General features: G+C 35.4%; 2 protein-coding genes and 1 long non-coding RNA gene across 3 annotated transcripts in view; 1 reads left to right on the forward strand and 2 right to left on the reverse strand.

Annotated features, from left to right (window-relative positions):
• Nucleotides 1-283: 283 nt before the first annotated feature.
• On the reverse strand, nucleotides 284-7,846 carry LOC118026088. Its single transcript, XR_004683460.1, has 3 exons — nucleotides 7,557-7,846; nucleotides 864-949; nucleotides 284-320 (listed from the first exon to the last, which is right to left on the reverse strand). It is a non-coding gene; the product is annotated as an uncharacterized LOC118026088 (long non-coding RNA).
• Nucleotides 5,578-7,563, reverse strand: NAP1L3 (nucleosome assembly protein 1 like 3). The gene has a single exon (XM_035028837.1). The coding sequence runs from the start codon at nucleotides 7,475-7,477 to the stop codon at nucleotides 6,059-6,061; it is 1,419 nt and encodes a 472-aa protein (XP_034884728.1). The 5' UTR covers nucleotides 7,478-7,563; the 3' UTR covers nucleotides 5,578-6,058.
• Nucleotides 7,847-7,976: 130 nt separating the features above from the next.
• The window catches only part of FAM133A (family with sequence similarity 133 member A), a 48,527-nt gene continuing 39,229 nt past the window's right edge, over nucleotides 7,977-17,274 (forward strand). Inside the window, exons 1-2 of the mRNA XM_035028671.1 lie at nucleotides 7,977-8,054; nucleotides 8,830-8,898. The gene's annotated coding sequence lies outside the window, so the exon portion shown is untranslated. The remainder of the gene's footprint in view (nucleotides 8,055-8,829; nucleotides 8,899-17,274) is intronic.

Here is a 17,274-nt window from a genome sequence, read left to right on the forward strand (position 1 = left end):
ACAGGACCTTTCTGTACTATATTTGCATCTTTCTATGAGTTCTTTGTCTCAAAAAAATTTTTTTAACAGAATATTTTTTTTGAATGTCAAGGGATGTTTTTACCAATAAATGAAGAGGGGCTAATTTACATTTTTAGCCAAAGCCAAATTCACCAAACTGGTATTTCAGGAACACTAGTCAATTAGGAGAGTTAATAGCTTTGCTGTAGAAAAGGTTTTCTGAGGTCAATACATTTAGAGAACATTATATAACACTCCTCTTGGAGATTCTTCTCTACATTGTTCTGTGGTTCTCAATCCTGCATGTGCAACAGAATCATCTGAATAAAAAATAAAGGCAGAAATAATTTTCAAATAAAAAAAAAAAACAGCCACAATCACAAGTGACACACACTGGAAAGAATATCTTTCAGTTTCAATGAAATTTTAACCAAAAAAAAAAAAAAAGCAGGACTATGAGCCTTGCTTTCACAGGTCTCCGAAAATGTGCAGATTCCTTTAAGTGTTCAAGCCCTGAATTTAGGCCTGTGGCAGATAGTGAAAGCAGCAAAAAATGACCCTTTTTGGAAACAGCTCCATAACACAGAATAAACGGGGAGCTGAAGTAAAGAAGAAAAGTATACCAGAGTATCTTTATTTTCTGGAGATTGCTTCAATATAAGAAAGGCAAGCAACAAGTAACTACAGATGCCGGCCAGTCAGTTGAGCAGAAATTACTACATCACCACAGAACACCATTTCACTGAGTCATGCTGACCTACTGTTCATCTCAAAGCTGTCAATGGAGAGAACAACATAAATTGAGAGAAAAGGCCTCAGGCAGAAGATATAGCAATTTAGAGAGAGAATGATATGAGACAAACCTGAATTGAAGCTACTGAGATGCTCAAGCTCCTTTCTTCCTACCTCTTCACACATCACACTTTGGGACAGTTGCCCCCATTCAAAGCTGAAAGAAAGGGACAATACCAAAGCATAGGTGATTTAAAAATAAGAAGCAAAACAGCATCAGCAAAAGGCAGACTAAGGAAGAAGAAACTAAAGAACGGGTTCTGACTATTTTTGAAAAGCCTATTTTAACAGGTAAACTTTAAAATTCTACTGAAGGATATAAGAAAGACTTGATTAAATGGAAAGAATTGTCACTGGATAAAAAGACTGAATAATATGCAATTCTTGATTCTCTGTAAATTTATCTATAAATTCAAACAAACTCCAATCAAAATATCCATAGGCTTTGGGGAGGGAATCTGAAAAAAAAGCAACACTGCAGCTCATCTGGAAAAATAAATAGGTGAAAATATCCAAAAAAATCTTAAAAACAAGTTTTTTAAGGAACTTTTCTTAACAGCTAATAAAATGTATATAGAGATTTGTTTGAAAAGATTTATACTGGCACAAGAATAACTATTTTGAGCAGAACAGACCAGGAGTAGGCCCAAACACATGAGGTAATGGATTATATAATAAAGGTGGCAATTCATTACATTGGATAATTAATATTCAATAAATGGTACTGAAACAACTGGTGAATTGTGTTGAGAGAAAAAAAAGTGGTACAGCTACCTTAATCTTTAAATCAAAATTATTCCAGAAGGATTAGAGCATTAAATGAAATTATAAGAGTACTGTAAGAAACATGAGCAATTAAAAAAAATCATCTTGATGTGGGAAGGTCTTTCTAAGCCAAATACCCAAAATCTATAATGGGGGGGAAAGGATAAATGTGACTGTATTAACATTAAAACTCTTCTGCAGGGAAAACAATGAACAAAATCAAGAGAAAATGTTTTAACATATGCAACATCTTTCCTTAATTCAAAGACAGCGTTTACAATTACTAATCAATTAGAAAAAGATGCTCCTAACCTAAATGCCCTTGATAGGAAGCTGATGCAATAAATTATGGCATATTCATTTCATATATGTTAAAACAAAATATATTAAATGAAAAGTGATCGTGATAGTACTTATATTGATAAAGCTATAGACATTTTCATGTAAAGTGTGGTAATCTTATGAACCCAGGGTCCTGGGATCTAGCCCCACATCGGGCTCTCTGCTCCGCGGGAAGCCTGCATCTCCCTCTCCCACTCCCCTTGCTTGTGTTCCCTCTCTTGGTGTCTTTCTCTCTGTCAAATAAATAAATAAAATCTTTTTAAAAAGTGTGGTTATATTTGAAGGCAGAGTTGTTTAAAATAATTTTTATGCTTTTCAGTATATTTTCCAAAATTTCTTTAATGAACATTTTTCATAATCAGAAGATGTAATAAAACAGTGATAAAGTGACAACTTTCAGTGAAGCATAGTAGAAAGAAAATATACTCCATCACCTTAGCTTACATAACTCATGAGTACAGGTGAATAAAACAGTTGAAAACACTAACTTTTATCAGCACTACAACAGAAAAACAACTTCATTATGTTTATTTTTTTCTTTATAAATCTATGTGTCATACAAAAATTTAAAAAAAAAAGGTAATCCAGGAGACTTGATATTAATGTGTTCTTGAAAATTCTTAACTCTATGCTACTTTATTCAAGTGATAAAATTTTGCAAGGTACCATATCACAACAAATCACATTTTTACAGCACAATAATGAAGGCACACCTGGCGCAAAGTTGACTTAAACTCTTCTGAGCTGGAGGCAAACACACACTTGGATTGGCTCTCTAAGTATGTTTTTTTTTTTTTTTCCCTCCAAGTAAATATTAACTTCAGCGAAGAGTTCTAATAATTTTTCCACTCTCTAAAAGCTGTATCACAAAATAAAAATAAGGACTAAACTACATAGCAATGAGCAAAGATGCTCTAGAGAATTTGTTATGTTCTGCATATTCTGAAGAAAAGTATACTTCTAAATGCTATGCATTTAAATACTTAAATATTTCATTTTAATTTAAAAAAATGTACTCTGCAAAAACCACAAAACAACATTTGAAGTAATCCATAAGTGTGTTGAAATTATTACACTGCCCTAATTAATACATGTGCTGGTGGGTACAAACACCTACCTACCTCATCAAGTGAGTTTATACTTTTTTTTTCAAGGGCCTGCAATTCCTTTTTAAATTTGGCTTCTATCTTATCACATGGTCCTTGAAGTTTTTTGACGGCAGGAGCACCAGTTTCGCTAGATTCAGACATAATGGGTAATTTGCATTATTTGACTATCTGTACTGTCACTTTGTCCACTTGGATAGAGAGTTTCTTCCATTACCTCTTCGGCAGTCCCTACTGCAGCTTAGTCAGGAGGAGAAGGAGGGGAGGGGCGGGGGAGGAGGAGTCCTCCTTGGTCCGGTTGGGAGCAGGAAAGGAGGTAGCTTGCCTCAGCCTTGAATCACAGCAAAAGGAAAACAGCGCACCAAAAAGAAGTCGAAGACTGAATAAAAGCTCTTCTGCCTCTGCCCCCTGCTCATGAGTTTCAAGCCCAGTCAGCTCCTCCTTCTGGCATTAGTCATTGGCTGGGTAAGTATGATAGACAAACCTGCAGCCCAGCGAAGGTGCAAGCCCAAAGGTTTCTCTGCTCTAGCCACTTTCACTAGCCACTTTCTGTGTGGTAGAATCACCCACCACAGAGAGCTTGCATTTCCGGAATTCTAGCCTTACTGATGTAAAAATCTTTGGCACCTACCCTGCCCCTCCCTTTCCCCTACCCTCCCACCAGTGCCCTAAACAAAAAAGGTAAAAATACCAATAAGCTGCCTTTCCACTTCCCTTTACACCCACCCAGCTTGAATTAACCTTTAGATTTGAGCCAAGAAGTTGTGATAAAATCTAATCAAGAGACAGACTGGGAGGAAATACACCAATCTACCAACAGGATATCTTCCTGTAGCGTGCTTCTGAATGATTTTTATATTCTGCGTTTCTGCTTTTTTGCAAATATTCTGAGATGCATTCCTTTAATATTGGAAAATACAGAGTGGGAAGGGGCTAAATACTTCAGTAAGTGTTCTAAGACGCGATAAGGGTTTTGCATTCCATGTAGAAGTTTTAAGGGCTCTGCTGTGTTGTCTGGCAAGCACAGTATATGTCCAATTTGGGAACCTCTGCAGCAGTGATCCAGGTACACCATATTTATTATAGTCTTCATTTTGGCCCTGGTATATAAGTAAATCTGCTCCCATACCCTTTCTTGATGGATGCAAATATCTCAGAAATAAAACAAAGGCACTCTAAAAATTGCAGTGGTGTTGCTAAAAGCATAATTTGCTTCCTGATTTTGTATAAATCCTAACAACTTAAATATCTAAACATACATGATTGGTTAAATAGTGTCATGGATTGTAATATTTTTACATTTATAGATATGGGGCTGGGCTATTGTTAAACAGGGATAAAAGCAAGATATTAAACTATATGATGGGATTTGGAAAGATTATTAGGTAATTTTATGCCTAGAGACCCAGAAATCCCCAAATCCTCCTGCCACAGCTCTTTCCTTCAGGTTTTGAAGGAAAATATATGTGGATGGGGAAACGGCAAATGTGAAATAAAATACTACTTTATTATTTGTTGTGCTTGTGCCTTTGTGCCCTGCGCAAAACTCTCTGGGTAAGCTGAGTTTTAGGGGGCCTCCTCTTCACGCCAATTTCAACCCCAAAATCTCAGGATCTCATTACCCTGTAACTAGCTGCATAATGCTGAAGTGAAAGTTGTTGCCACCTATTAAAAAAAAAAAAAAAAGCCACATCTAGGAGTGTGATCTCCTCCCAAATCAGGTGGAGGGTGGGTCTGGGTCACTTACTCTTCCTAGGTCATTTACCCATCCTACTCTTGGAAGTGAAAGCAACAGCTTATATAGATGTCCTTTCTGGGTGAGGCACTCCTTCCCTCTACCCCCTTCTGCCCCATCCCCACTCCCTCCCATCCCTTCCACTCCCCACCCTTCTCCCTTTCCCTCCCTTCCCTATTCTCCTTTCCCTTCCCCGCTCCCTCCCACCCACTCTCCTTCCACCCTCCTTCTCACCCTCCTCTTCTCCCTCTTCCTTCTCCTTTTCCCTCCCTCTCTCTCCTCCCCTTCTCCTCTCCCTTAGCCTTGCTCCCCTGTTCCATTTCTCTCCAATCACTTGAATGTGTATCCTCCAAAGAGCTAAGATCTGGGAAACATATCAGAACGTTAATAATAGTTAAGTATTCTTTTTTTAAAATTTTCCTTTTCCTCAGTGTTTTCTACTTTTTCTAGAAGACCCACATTTTTTATAATTAGGAAAAATGTTAGATTTTTATAGCATGATACACTTTATTGGACATTTATTTTAGGATGCAATAGAACATGAAAAGAATATCAAGTGATAAAAAGTGATCATCTCAGTGAAAGACAAAATAGAACATATTACAAAGAAAATGTGGTTAGTAACTTTAGTTCACAATTACACAGTATAAGATGAGGAAACTTTTAAAAAATACTGTCATAGTAACACTTCAGTGGTAAACGATAACTCCATTTTTCTTATAGACCACTATGTCACATAAATAAGCTCAGTCATATCGTATATGGTCTTGATGGACATTCTTAAATTTATGCTAATCTTTTTTCAAGCAATCAAATTTCACTGTTTAGCTGTTCTAGTTAATGTAAGTACTGTATTTCTATAGCAAAGTAATGAAGGCACAGTTAGTGCAAGCAGATTTAAACGTTTAGTTTTCTGGGCTGGAAAAGAAAAACCACTTGCATTGGCATTTCAGGAACTCTTTTTTTCAAGCAAACATTTGTCTCAATTGACAATTATGCCAGTTTTCACAGCTACATTTTAATAGGAACATGACAAAGGACTTCACAAAAATCAAAACTCTGTAGCACCAAACGGGCATGCTTTAGATAACTGACAACATTTACATATTTTGAAGAATATTACACTACAACAGGCTACTTAGACACTGTAAGACAATTTTTTAGACTACCAAGAAAATATGAAAACACAAGACTAAGGAATGCTAGTGTTGAGGTTATAGAGCAGCTCCCCCCCCATCCCATCTGAGGCTATATAAACCTGCTTCACTCCTGCTTGAAGTTTTGAGATGCTTGAAAATTCCTTCAGGCAGCCTCTTTTTTATTTTCGATATTTCCTGTTTCCATAATCTTTACCATCATCATAGGTACCTTTGACTTCTCCTGTATAGTAATAGATTGATTTCAGGATGACATTATCATGTAAAATTTGACCAATTTCAAAGTCCTCATCCAGGATAGCATCTTCTCGTGGTTCCAGCTTTCCAATCTTAGGAATCTCAGGAGGGCTAAAGAAATTGAAGAATGATGCATTAGGAACCACTCTTGGCTGAATTTCAATTTCTCCCGTAGCAGTTGTGCGACTCTGGGTGGTTGTCAGAGTAACATCCTTTCCTCTTCTCCAATCTATCTTACAGCCTTTGCAATCTTGGATTTCCCATCCCCAAGAGAAGAAGGGATCATTGTGATCTGGTTTTGACTTTATTATATATGTCTTGGTCAGCATCTCATTTCTGAAGTATGGATTGGGTAGAAAATAAAATTCAAACGTGTAGCTTATAGGCTGACCAGGTTTTGAGAACTTTAGGCTAATATCTGACAAGAACTTCAAAATGGGGGCATCATACTTCTGAATCATGGGCCCGAGCTTGTCAACATTCTTTAAAACAGTCAGCCAGTAGTCAGGAATGCCTTTAGGATCTTCTTTTTTAGGCTTTCCCTTCCGAGCTCTTTTAAGATTCGCTCTTTCTTTAGGCCTGACCTCAGGAATTCTTTTAGGAGCCTCTATTACAGCAGCCTTTGCCTTAGGCTCTGCTGCTTTAGGCTGTTCTTTATCTTCTGCCTTTGCCTGGGGGACTACTTTAGGCTCTTCTTTCATTTCAGGCTTTACCCCCAGAAAAGCTTTAGACTCTGCGTTTTCTTCAGCCTTTGCCTCAGGAGTTTCTTTTCGAACCTCGTTTTCTTCAGCCTTTACCTCAGGTTTTTCTTTAGGGTCATCGTCTTCTCCCTCACCCTCTAAGGCAGGCATTTCACTAGGACTGTCTTCCTGCACCTCCTCATCACTACTGAACACCTCATCCTCTGAATTCCATTCATATTCTTCTTCTGCAGGTTCATATTCTGCATTGATTATTTGAAATCGCCGATCGTACAGAGGCTTATTGAGTTCGGCATATTTTCTTTCGAGATCGTGAATTGCCTTTAAAAACAGGATGTCTACCTTGTCACATTCATCTTGAATATTTCTAAGCGCCTGCACACGATTTCTAACTGCTTGAGGCAGCCGATCCACGAAACTTTTACCCAACGGAGCCCGCCGTGCTCTTCGCGAAGGCCCAGATACCCTCTTCTTTCTATATAAGCGGCTGCGGCTACTGCTGCTGCTGCTGCAACTAGTGCTGCTGCTAGAGCTACTGCTGTCAGAGTCTTCCCCAGAATCACTAGACGAGCTAGCCATCTTCTCTTCAGCAACCCCTTGGGCGGCAGGTTCCGAGACCATGTTAAGATCCGCTTCTGCCATTTTGCAACCCTGCAAACCTCTTAATGTGGTGACTACCACTGAGACCGCGCGCTCGGGAGATGGGCAGAAAATGACTCACGGATGCTTGGGTAGCGGCGGAGGCCCGGGCTGAGGAGGTTGCAGCAGCGGCGAAGGTAGCAGTAGCGTAGGGCGGGGCGGGGCTGGGCTGCCGTGACCGCGTAGAGGTGGAAGCCGCAATAGAGGCCTGGGCGAGAGCGGCGGTGGCAAGGCCTCTCACTGTAGCCGCGGCGGGCCGAGGCGTGCCGCAGCCTAATGGCGCAGTGTAAGACCCCAAGATCTCTTCACGGTTTAGATCGCAAGCCCCCACCCCTTGCAGTCAGAACCGCCGTTAATTTAGTTCCCAGTGTGCCCTTAGCTCGCGCCTCATTTGCTGGGCAAGCTTGATTGACAAGCTCTAAGCCTAATGAAATACCAAACGCACCCGCCGCCCTCCAGGCTCCGCCCACCTTCCCAGATGCTCCTTGGTAGCTGAGGCACACACCCATGGAAGACGTTTATTTCCCCTCAAAATTCTATCTTTATAGTTATATAACTCAAAAACAAGCTTAGATATGAGGTAAAAATACTAGCCGTGGTTCCTAACAAGGGAAGAGGGGTATCTTTCTCCCATCATCTCATCCTGAATTCCCGTTTGGTTTGTCAGGAGCCTCTTGACAAAAATCTGTTTTTAAAAAATTGGATGAAAATGCTCCAAATGGCATCATTGGGTAGTGTGATTATGGATGATTTTTTTTTTAATCTCTTTATCTAAATATCCTTGGGAGTGTATTTTTACACTGGAGGAAAAAGGGGAGTCGTTTATCGGCAAAGGGGGAAGGGGCTAGAAAGCAGGCATAATGCGTCCACGTATCAGTTTTAATAAGTACTATCTGTGGTGTTTGGCAAGCCTGGTTTATATCCATCTACAGGGTTGTGAACCCATGTTGCCGTGAGTCAGTTACACCATTTTTACTATATTTCTCTTTTTAAACTGGCATATAATATACCCCGACCTTGCTGCTGACTTGCCATTAGCTGTTCTCAATGCTTGCAACAATCTTGTAGATGAAATACAAGGGCATTCAAACGTTAGGTAGTATTATTTAAAAGCAGACGGTTTGCTCCATACTTTTGTGCAGCAGTTTTCAATTCCATGAACAGCAGGGGGGGGGGGGGATTTGTGCTGACGAAAAGTGCATCCTCGGTCAGGGTATACTTTACAATGTCATCTGCCACCAATTTCCTTCTAATATTCCAGCCACACTGAAGTATGATTTACAAATCCAGTAATATGTGAATAAACTTTTGTAAAATGAAGTTTTAAAACAGATATCTGTTATTTTTATTTACAGGATTCATTTCTGCTACAGAACACCTCCCTTGGTACAACCCAAAAGACCAGTGTTTACTTTTCATTAAAGGTAAGAAACATATTTAGCCCATTTTTATGAATGACAAGAATTACCTATCTGTATTTGTATAAAAATTCACAGGATATATTACAGTCTTTTAAAGACTTAGCTGGAAGATACCTTGATATTTCTGTGGAAGCAAAAAAACCCATAGAGGTGATTTGATATACTAATGTAGAAAATAACCTACTTAATCACATTCAGTGTCTAAACCTGCTCATGGAATACAAGTAGTAAATTAAAATATAAAACATGATGAATTATCACTTCAAATGAGGAGAAATATTAAAGTTAGATTAATCTTTGCATTACCTTTTTATTATAGATTTTATGCTTTGTCATTTAGTCATATTTTTTTAAAAAGTTAGGGAACACTTTTCTATTTTGTAAATAAATTTACTTTCATTGTTTATTTCTGAGTTTCAAGGTATATAAGCATTGTAAGGAAAAAGTATAGAAAATTCCAATGATGGTAAAAATACATAATCTTAACAACCAAATGATAACCACTGTTAGGATTTTGATGCATTTCCTTCCAGAAATTTCTTTGTACATCTACACACCTGCTTATTTATATAAACTGTTCTCAATGTAAAACATATTATATTTTGTAATCTGCTCATTTAACTTATCAGTTGTGGCTATATTTGCATGGTAAATGATCAACATCTTAATTTAAAATAGGTGCATATTCCATGGAAATATTTGACTTAACTTATTTAACCAGATTCCTGTTGTAGAGCAGCTCCTTTCCACACCATCTCTCCATGAACATACACTTTTTTTTCCTGTTATAAAAAAAAATTAGCCCTGGATACCTACTATATGGATTTGTGAAAATTAGTCATAAAATGAATTCCTAGAAATGGGAGTGCTGGAAAAAATTGTGTTTTCATTTTATTCTTTGACACACATTGCCAAACTTCTCCCCAGAAAAGTTATCATGATTTACAGTTCCACCAATAATGCATGAGTTCATTTATTTAATCATTCAACTAATATGTTTTTGTGCCTGCCATATGCCAGCCACATGTGGTAGAGGATGGTAATATAATGATGAATAAAACTTAACTGAGTGTATATTCTTTCATTTCATAATTTTAATCAAAACGTATACTATGGAAAAATAAATATTGTTCTGTAACTTATTATTTTCATTTGAAATAATAGATATCCTTTTTGAAATGAATGCTCTTATATTTTGATAGTACTGTAATGGTTTCATTTACATGTTAAATTTTGTACTATCAGGAATTAGTATTTTGAAGTAAGCAATGAGTTAGGGATTCAGATATTTTTTAAAATATATTTTTATTAGCTAGCTAATTTTTTTGTACTGTTTATTTGATAATCTCTCTCACACTTACTTGAAATACGACATTTACCATATTAACTAAACTGCTTGGTTCTGTTTCTGAATTCTGTTTTCTGATCCGTTGGCCTTAATTTTTCTGCAAACAACTAATGAGGTAGTGGCTGTTTTTTAATAACATTATATTTGGTGAAAATGATATGCATTGAACAAAGGTTGGATAATATATTGAAATCCAAACAAGAAAAGTAACTAAAAACAAACTGAGAGGTAATCACTATTCACATCTTTAATGAACATCCCCAAATTAATTTCTTATCATTATGTATTTGTATTTCTTAGGCTAGCAGTAAGATTGAATGTCTTTTCATATTTTTATTGTCCATTTGAGAATTGCCTATTTATACCCTTTGCTTCTTTTCCACTGAATTAAGAAAGAAATTAATTGGTGGTGAAATCCTACAGGTAAAATAATTTTGGCCTTGATTTAAGACAACTGTGACTCCTTTAGAAAATACATCTGTTCTGACTTATAACATTGGACAAATGCATCTTAACTACAGCTTTCATTTTAAATTACCTAATTTCAATTTAATTGTCATCTAAACAATGCTTTTCAAGGATTAGTACTTAATCACACTGAAACAAAAAAGTTGGAATGAAACAAGGAGAATAAAAAGAGAAAGACTTGTAAAAAAAAAAAAAAAACTCATACAGAGCTATTAATGAACTATTTTGATTTTTTTGTTCTTCCTTTTTCCCAAGCCAAAGACTATATAGGTGACTTCTAACTACAGTGCTCTACTTTTGATGCATATATACTACCTTAGGTATCTTGTAACGTATTTTCATTTTTGAGGCTTTTCTTGATCTATTAGTTAACTTAATTTTATTATTGCAGTTTCCTGAAAGAAAATAAGTATTTTCTTTATATAATGCACTTAATTTATGCATTATATCATATATTTTCTACTGTGAATATTTTTGTAAGTATTAGTTCTAGCATATGATATGCTTATTTTTCTTCATAAGGCCATCTTTAAATTACTTGCATAGTGATATGTTCTCTGTTTCATTATTTTATGATATTCTTTTTTGGGGTCAAATGTTCATACTTCTACATGAGATGATGCTTAACACAGAATCTATTGTTATATTTAGGCTGAACATGGCTCTTTGACATCCGTTTATACCTTCTCTGTTTTGAACATATACACAATCCCGACTACCACCCCTTTCACAAAAACACATATACGTAATATGCAGTAAGTGCTAATAGCATTATCTTTGTTGTAGATATTTAAGAAGCAAAGCATTGCAATTTCATTTATTTGTGGACTTATGTTTTTCTTTTTTTGTTGTTGTTATTCATTTAGACAGGTTTTATCTGAGTACACAAGTTAATTCTTTTTAAAAACAATTTTATTAAAGTACAATAATACAACTGTACATAAAGTACACACTGTGATATTTTAATAAATCTTTATACCTGTGAAGTCATCACCCACAGTCAAGATAATGAAAGTTTTTTATCATCCCCAAAAGCCTCTCCTTGTGCCTGCCTAGGCAACTACTGATCTGCTCTCTGTTTCTATAGACTAGTTTGCGTTTTCTGGAATGTTATATAAATAAACTGATGAGTCACATGCTATGTGTATGTTTAACTTTTTAAGAATTAACTGTTTTCCAAAGTGGTTGTACAATTTTGCATTCCTACTAGGAGCACCAACACTTGGTATGGTCATTCTTTTTAAATTATCCATTTTGGTAGGTATGCAGTAGTATCTCATTGTGGCTTTACTTTGCATTTCCCTAATGACTAAGGATGTTAAACATCTTTTTTTTTTGTAGTGATTTACCATCCACATATCTTCTTTGGTGAACTGTCTATTCATATTTTGCCCATTTTCCTATTGGGTTCTGGTCTTACTATTGAGTTTTAAGAATTTGTTATATACTGTGGATACAAGTCCTTAGCAGATATAGGTTCTGCAAGTATTTTCTCCCAATCCATGGATTTTCGTTTTATCCTCTTAACAGTGCCTTTCATAGTTTTTCAGAGAACAGAAGTTTGTAATTTTGATTCAGTCCAATTTATCATCTTTGTTTCTTTTATGAACCACGTTTTTGGTGTCATCTCCAAGAAATCTTTGCCTAGCCCAAGATCATGAAGATATTCTTCTATGCTTTTTTAGAAGTTTTATACTCTGAGATTTCACATTTAGATCTGACCTATTTTTGTATGTGGTACAAAATATAGATTGAAATTAGGTATCTAATTGTCCCAGCATCATTTGTTGAAAAATTTTCCTTTCTCTACTGAATTACCTTGGACTTTCATCAAAAATTAGTTGTCCATATATGTGTTGGCCTCTCTATTCTGTTCCATTGTGTACTTATTTTACTTGCCTAATTTGTAAACATTTCTTAGGTATTTTTGGGAGGGAATGAGAAACAAATTGTGGGATAACAGAATTTAATTATAGTGGAGACAGTTACAGTAGCTGGATCTTCATCCTTGGCCTTTCATTTCTGCTCTCAAATATCTGAGAGAAAAGGAAAATAACAGCACTGGTAACCTAGAAAATAAATCAAAATAAGAAACACAAATGCTTTTCTATTTTTGTGGAGTTGCCAGTGTATGGCTGTCTACAGCCCAGCCACAGGAATGGTAGCTAGCATTATTCAGGAACACAAATAACACCTGTTTTTCTCACCTTTGATAAGAGAGACCAGTTTGCTAAAATGTAAATAGAAAGTATTTTCAAGTTGTTAATAAATTATGATTAAAAGACAGAATTGTTATAAATAATTGGTTGTTATTTCATACTATGGATTTCAAAGCAACATTATCTCATTCCATACTCATTCCTAAAATAAGGGTACACATAATAGAATATGGTATGTAGCTATAACATTTAATTTTTTTTATAACATTTAATTTTTAAAGGAAATATTTGTGATTTACACTTATGGCATTATAGCCTTTACTTCATGGTATTTAAAAGGGAAGTTATAATTAATGCAATGGCAGAGAAGGAAAATCAGTTACTTATTTGGATATTTGTTCTAATGCTAGTTTTCAACTTAAAAATAGCATACATGTTCAAAAATGTAAATCCACATTGCAGAGGAACACATTTACAAGGGCATTCAAAAATATTTTGCCCATGGTACTCATTTGAAGAATTCTTACATTAAAACTCAAATAAAGTAAACATTTTTTATTGCAAGTGTGGAAGCATTTTATTTAACTCTTCTAAAAGGGGAGGAAAATTGTGAAGGACTTAAAATGGTGATCAGTGTCCATGCATGTGTATATGACTACAATAACTATTTCTAAATTTTACATTACATTTGGACAATGTAGAAAAAGCCCAAATGGACATTCTCTGCCAAATTTTATCCAGAATGCCAATATATATTTAACTAATTTGATTTAGTGCATCCTCTGGGGGAAAACAAATCTTATGGTACTGCAAATATTCTTCCTGGTGGGAACAAATGCATGTTCCACAGCTCTTCAGAGGTGATGGCCATTTTTATATCAAACAATATACATACAATTCACAAAACCCTTTCTTAGAGTATAAAAGAGGAGAATCCCAATAATTATCAAGTCTTAGCATTTGATTTCCTTACTGAGACATTATGACCTGATTTTTAGTATAGGTTCTAGAGTCAGAATTGCTGGGCTTGAATCCTGTTTTTTTTTTTTTTTTTTTTTTTTCTTTTGCTAGTTGCATTAGATATTGGGCAAGCTGCCTCACTTTTCTTACTTCTGTTCTCCCTTTCTAAAATGGGGCTAAGAATGGCACATAGAACTAAAATTCAATATTGTTTGCTACTTTTCATATTACTAATAGTACTAGATCTTGATAGTTCTAAGGTCAAATAGCCACTTATCCTGGTTGGCATTATCTGCCTACAGAATGTCTCCTGTTATTTCAAAGGAAAAAAAAATCAGCACAACACAAATAAAACTCCAAACCAAGTATTGTTTTAATTTTTACACCACACACAGCCTCCTTTCTTTCTTGAGAGCTTTTAAACTTCCTGACAGTCCTAAATTATATAATCTTCTTTATCTCAACCTCAAATTTATATCTCATGTTTATTTTTGATGCCATTTATTTTTTATTCTATTATAAAGGTTAAGAGTGTAAAATTTGCATACAATTAACTACATATATTTAAAAATATAATAAAATAATTCCCAATGTATTAAATAGTGACTTCTGTTCTTGATATTAATAACTTTTTTTTTAACTTTTAATGTGTTGGTTAAATTTAGAGTACTGTGCATTGTAACTTAATTTTAAATACCCACCAAATGCCTTAGATTTTCCTTTTTTTCCCTTTTGCTTAGAGTAGTGGTCTCAAGCCTACCTAATAGCTGTGTGAAAGTATTGTCCTTGTTGGAGGTGGAAGGGATTTTAGAGATCCTTTAGTCCAATATCCTTATACAGACTGGGAAACTGAGGCCTTCTCTATTGGATGGACATTCTGTGTGTTTTCAAGTATTTGTCACTACAAGCAACACTTTTACAAACATTATTATGTATTCAAAAAGTCATTTTCACCAATGTTAATGATTTTGGTTTAGGGGCAGATTAAGTAGTAAAGAAAGGTCCTCTAATGATAATTACCCTAAGCATTAAGTAGTATGTACTTATAGTTGTCACTGAATAATAACTTTATCATTTTCAATGTATCAGACAATGAACCAAGTACTATACTTTTACTGTTTCATTTTAATGAGCCCATTGAGGGGTTCATTATCATCCTCATACTATCCTCATATAATATTACCTTCATATCATCCTTAGTGTCCTCAGTGAGAACACGAAGACTTTAAGTGAATAACTTGCCCAAGGTCACATAGTTTATAATCAGAAGAGCCCAGATGTAAAACCAGATGGTTTGATTCCAGGTGTTAAATTCTTACTCTACCATCTCTAGTGAACACAAATGAATCAACTCTTGAACTGAGGTGCTCGATCTGGATTTATTTAAGTGACAGCTATGGCCACTCTTCCATTCCTCTGGTTGTAGTTATGTTTTTATGATGTGAGTACCTTTGGGAGCACTAGTCCTCAAGTTCCTCTGATTTATACATGAGTGTTGGCTTGAACTGACGAAGTATACTAGAACAAGCTGATTTAACAAACAAGATGTTTTTCAGTAATTCTAACATGCCTAACAGCTTTATTTGGTTAACAACCAAACACTGGGAAGTCAGAGCTTAAAATAAATGCCAATGTGTCCAATCCATAATTAAATGAAAAACACCCTAGGAATTTTTCCATTTAAGTATTCCTTATGGCAGAGGAACCTGTACTTTGAGGAGCCTGAAGGTATGACCTCAAGCTACCCTTTGAAAGCAGGAAACTCTCTTGAAATCTATACATTTTAACTATAAATTTATTTTCAATATTTAATGTGTATTCTATGAATTATTGACATTAGTTTTTATGTAAGACAAGATTTCCTGTCCTTGAGTAAAACTGACACCCAGGAAGATGTGCTATGATGATCCAATCCACTTTCCTGTGAGTTTCAGGCAACACCACAGGCTCTGGGGCCTGACTGTCTGGGTTTAAATTCTTTCACTTACTGACTGTATGACTCTGGACAAGTCACACATCTCTAATTCTCAGTTTCTTTATCTATACAAAGAGGATAATGTTAGGAACTGCCCCATTTGTTGTTATATAAGAATTAAGGGGATTATCTATATAAATTGTTTAGCAGATGCATAAAGGCTCAGTAAGTTTTATCTATTATTATTACACAATTCACAGAGCCATGTAGGGATTTCCATCCCAGTTAAATAAGTATGATCCACAGGCAAGGCTAATGAATTTAATCAGCTTAAATTGGTGTGTTTTATATGTACACCATTCCCTTCAACTTAGAAAATAAGTTGAATTTGCCTTGTGACCCAAAGTTACATTTTATTGTCAAGGTGAGAACTAATATCCTTGGTTTAGTTATTTTCCACTGTGGCAGGGTTTTCAATTAAAGTCTATGATGAGCATGTAGTAAAGCCTAATGTTTCACTTTCAAGGCAGTGATAACTAACACTTCACTGTTCTTTAACTCAGCAATGAAAGAGAAGCAAGAAAATTGCATTTTTGACTAACTACAAAGGAATAAATAAACAGGGTATCTAATGAAATCATTGTTGCTTTTAGTAATCCTCAAAAAATCTGCTTAATACAGAGAAAGGAGCAAGAAATGGAGCCATAAATTCTCCAGATTCATTACTTTGTTTTAGTGACTCTTTTAAACCAGATGCAACCAATAATTCAAAATCATAATATTGAGCAGGTTTGTCTGTTTTCTTCTATAACCACTGTTTATCTATCTAAAAAACTAAGCATTCTCTGTTTAGAGGTAGCCAAATGTTCTAATACAATTTCCTTATCTGACATCATTAAAATTTGTCTAGCCTTCTCTGGAAGAAAGGTTAGAGATGACATAAAGACAGAATTATATAAATTATTAGACTACATGCTCAGTCTACTTACAGCAACCTCCAAGCTGTTCCCAGCTTCTAATATAGGGTATACATAATTCTTTGAAAAATCTTCCTGAAAACACTTATCATATCCATTCTATAATCCAAATTTTAGTAATACTCCAGTATTTGGAATCAGACCTGTGTATATAATTATAAGCTGTATCTTTTACCTTCTGGTGACCTTGGACAAATTTCTCAACTCCCTTTGCCTGAGGTTCCTCATCTGTAAAATAAAGATAATAGTACCTACCTCCTAGAGCCATGGTGAGGTTTAAATAACATAATACAGCTTAGACCATGGTGAGTCTCAGCAAATTCTAACTTTCTTACTAAACTTATCTTCTCCAGGAGCACGTACACAATGGAATATAGTTCTTTAACTCTTCATTTCCTTTAGGGCTACTCAGCCTACCTTACATTTTGTATGTTTTTTGAACTAATGAACTGGCTTCCTGATAGTAGAACTGTTCTCACTTGCTGCTGAAGTAGAAATAATTTTTAACCTTTAATTACATTCTACTTTTATATAACAATTGTCCCCTAAATG

Source organism: Mirounga leonina, unplaced genomic scaffold (genome assembly GCF_011800145.1).
Source record: "Mirounga leonina isolate KUSES-001 unplaced genomic scaffold, KU_Mleo_1.0 Mir_204, whole genome shotgun sequence".
In the NCBI taxonomy this organism is placed as follows: domain Eukaryota; kingdom Metazoa; phylum Chordata; class Mammalia; order Carnivora; family Phocidae; genus Mirounga; species Mirounga leonina.

Bases quoted from the DNA above. Each gene is read 5' to 3' on its own strand.
- NAP1L3 (XM_035028837.1), bottom strand. From the start codon at position 7,477: ATGGCAGAAGCGGATCTTAACATGGTCTCGGAACCTGCCGCCCAAGGG.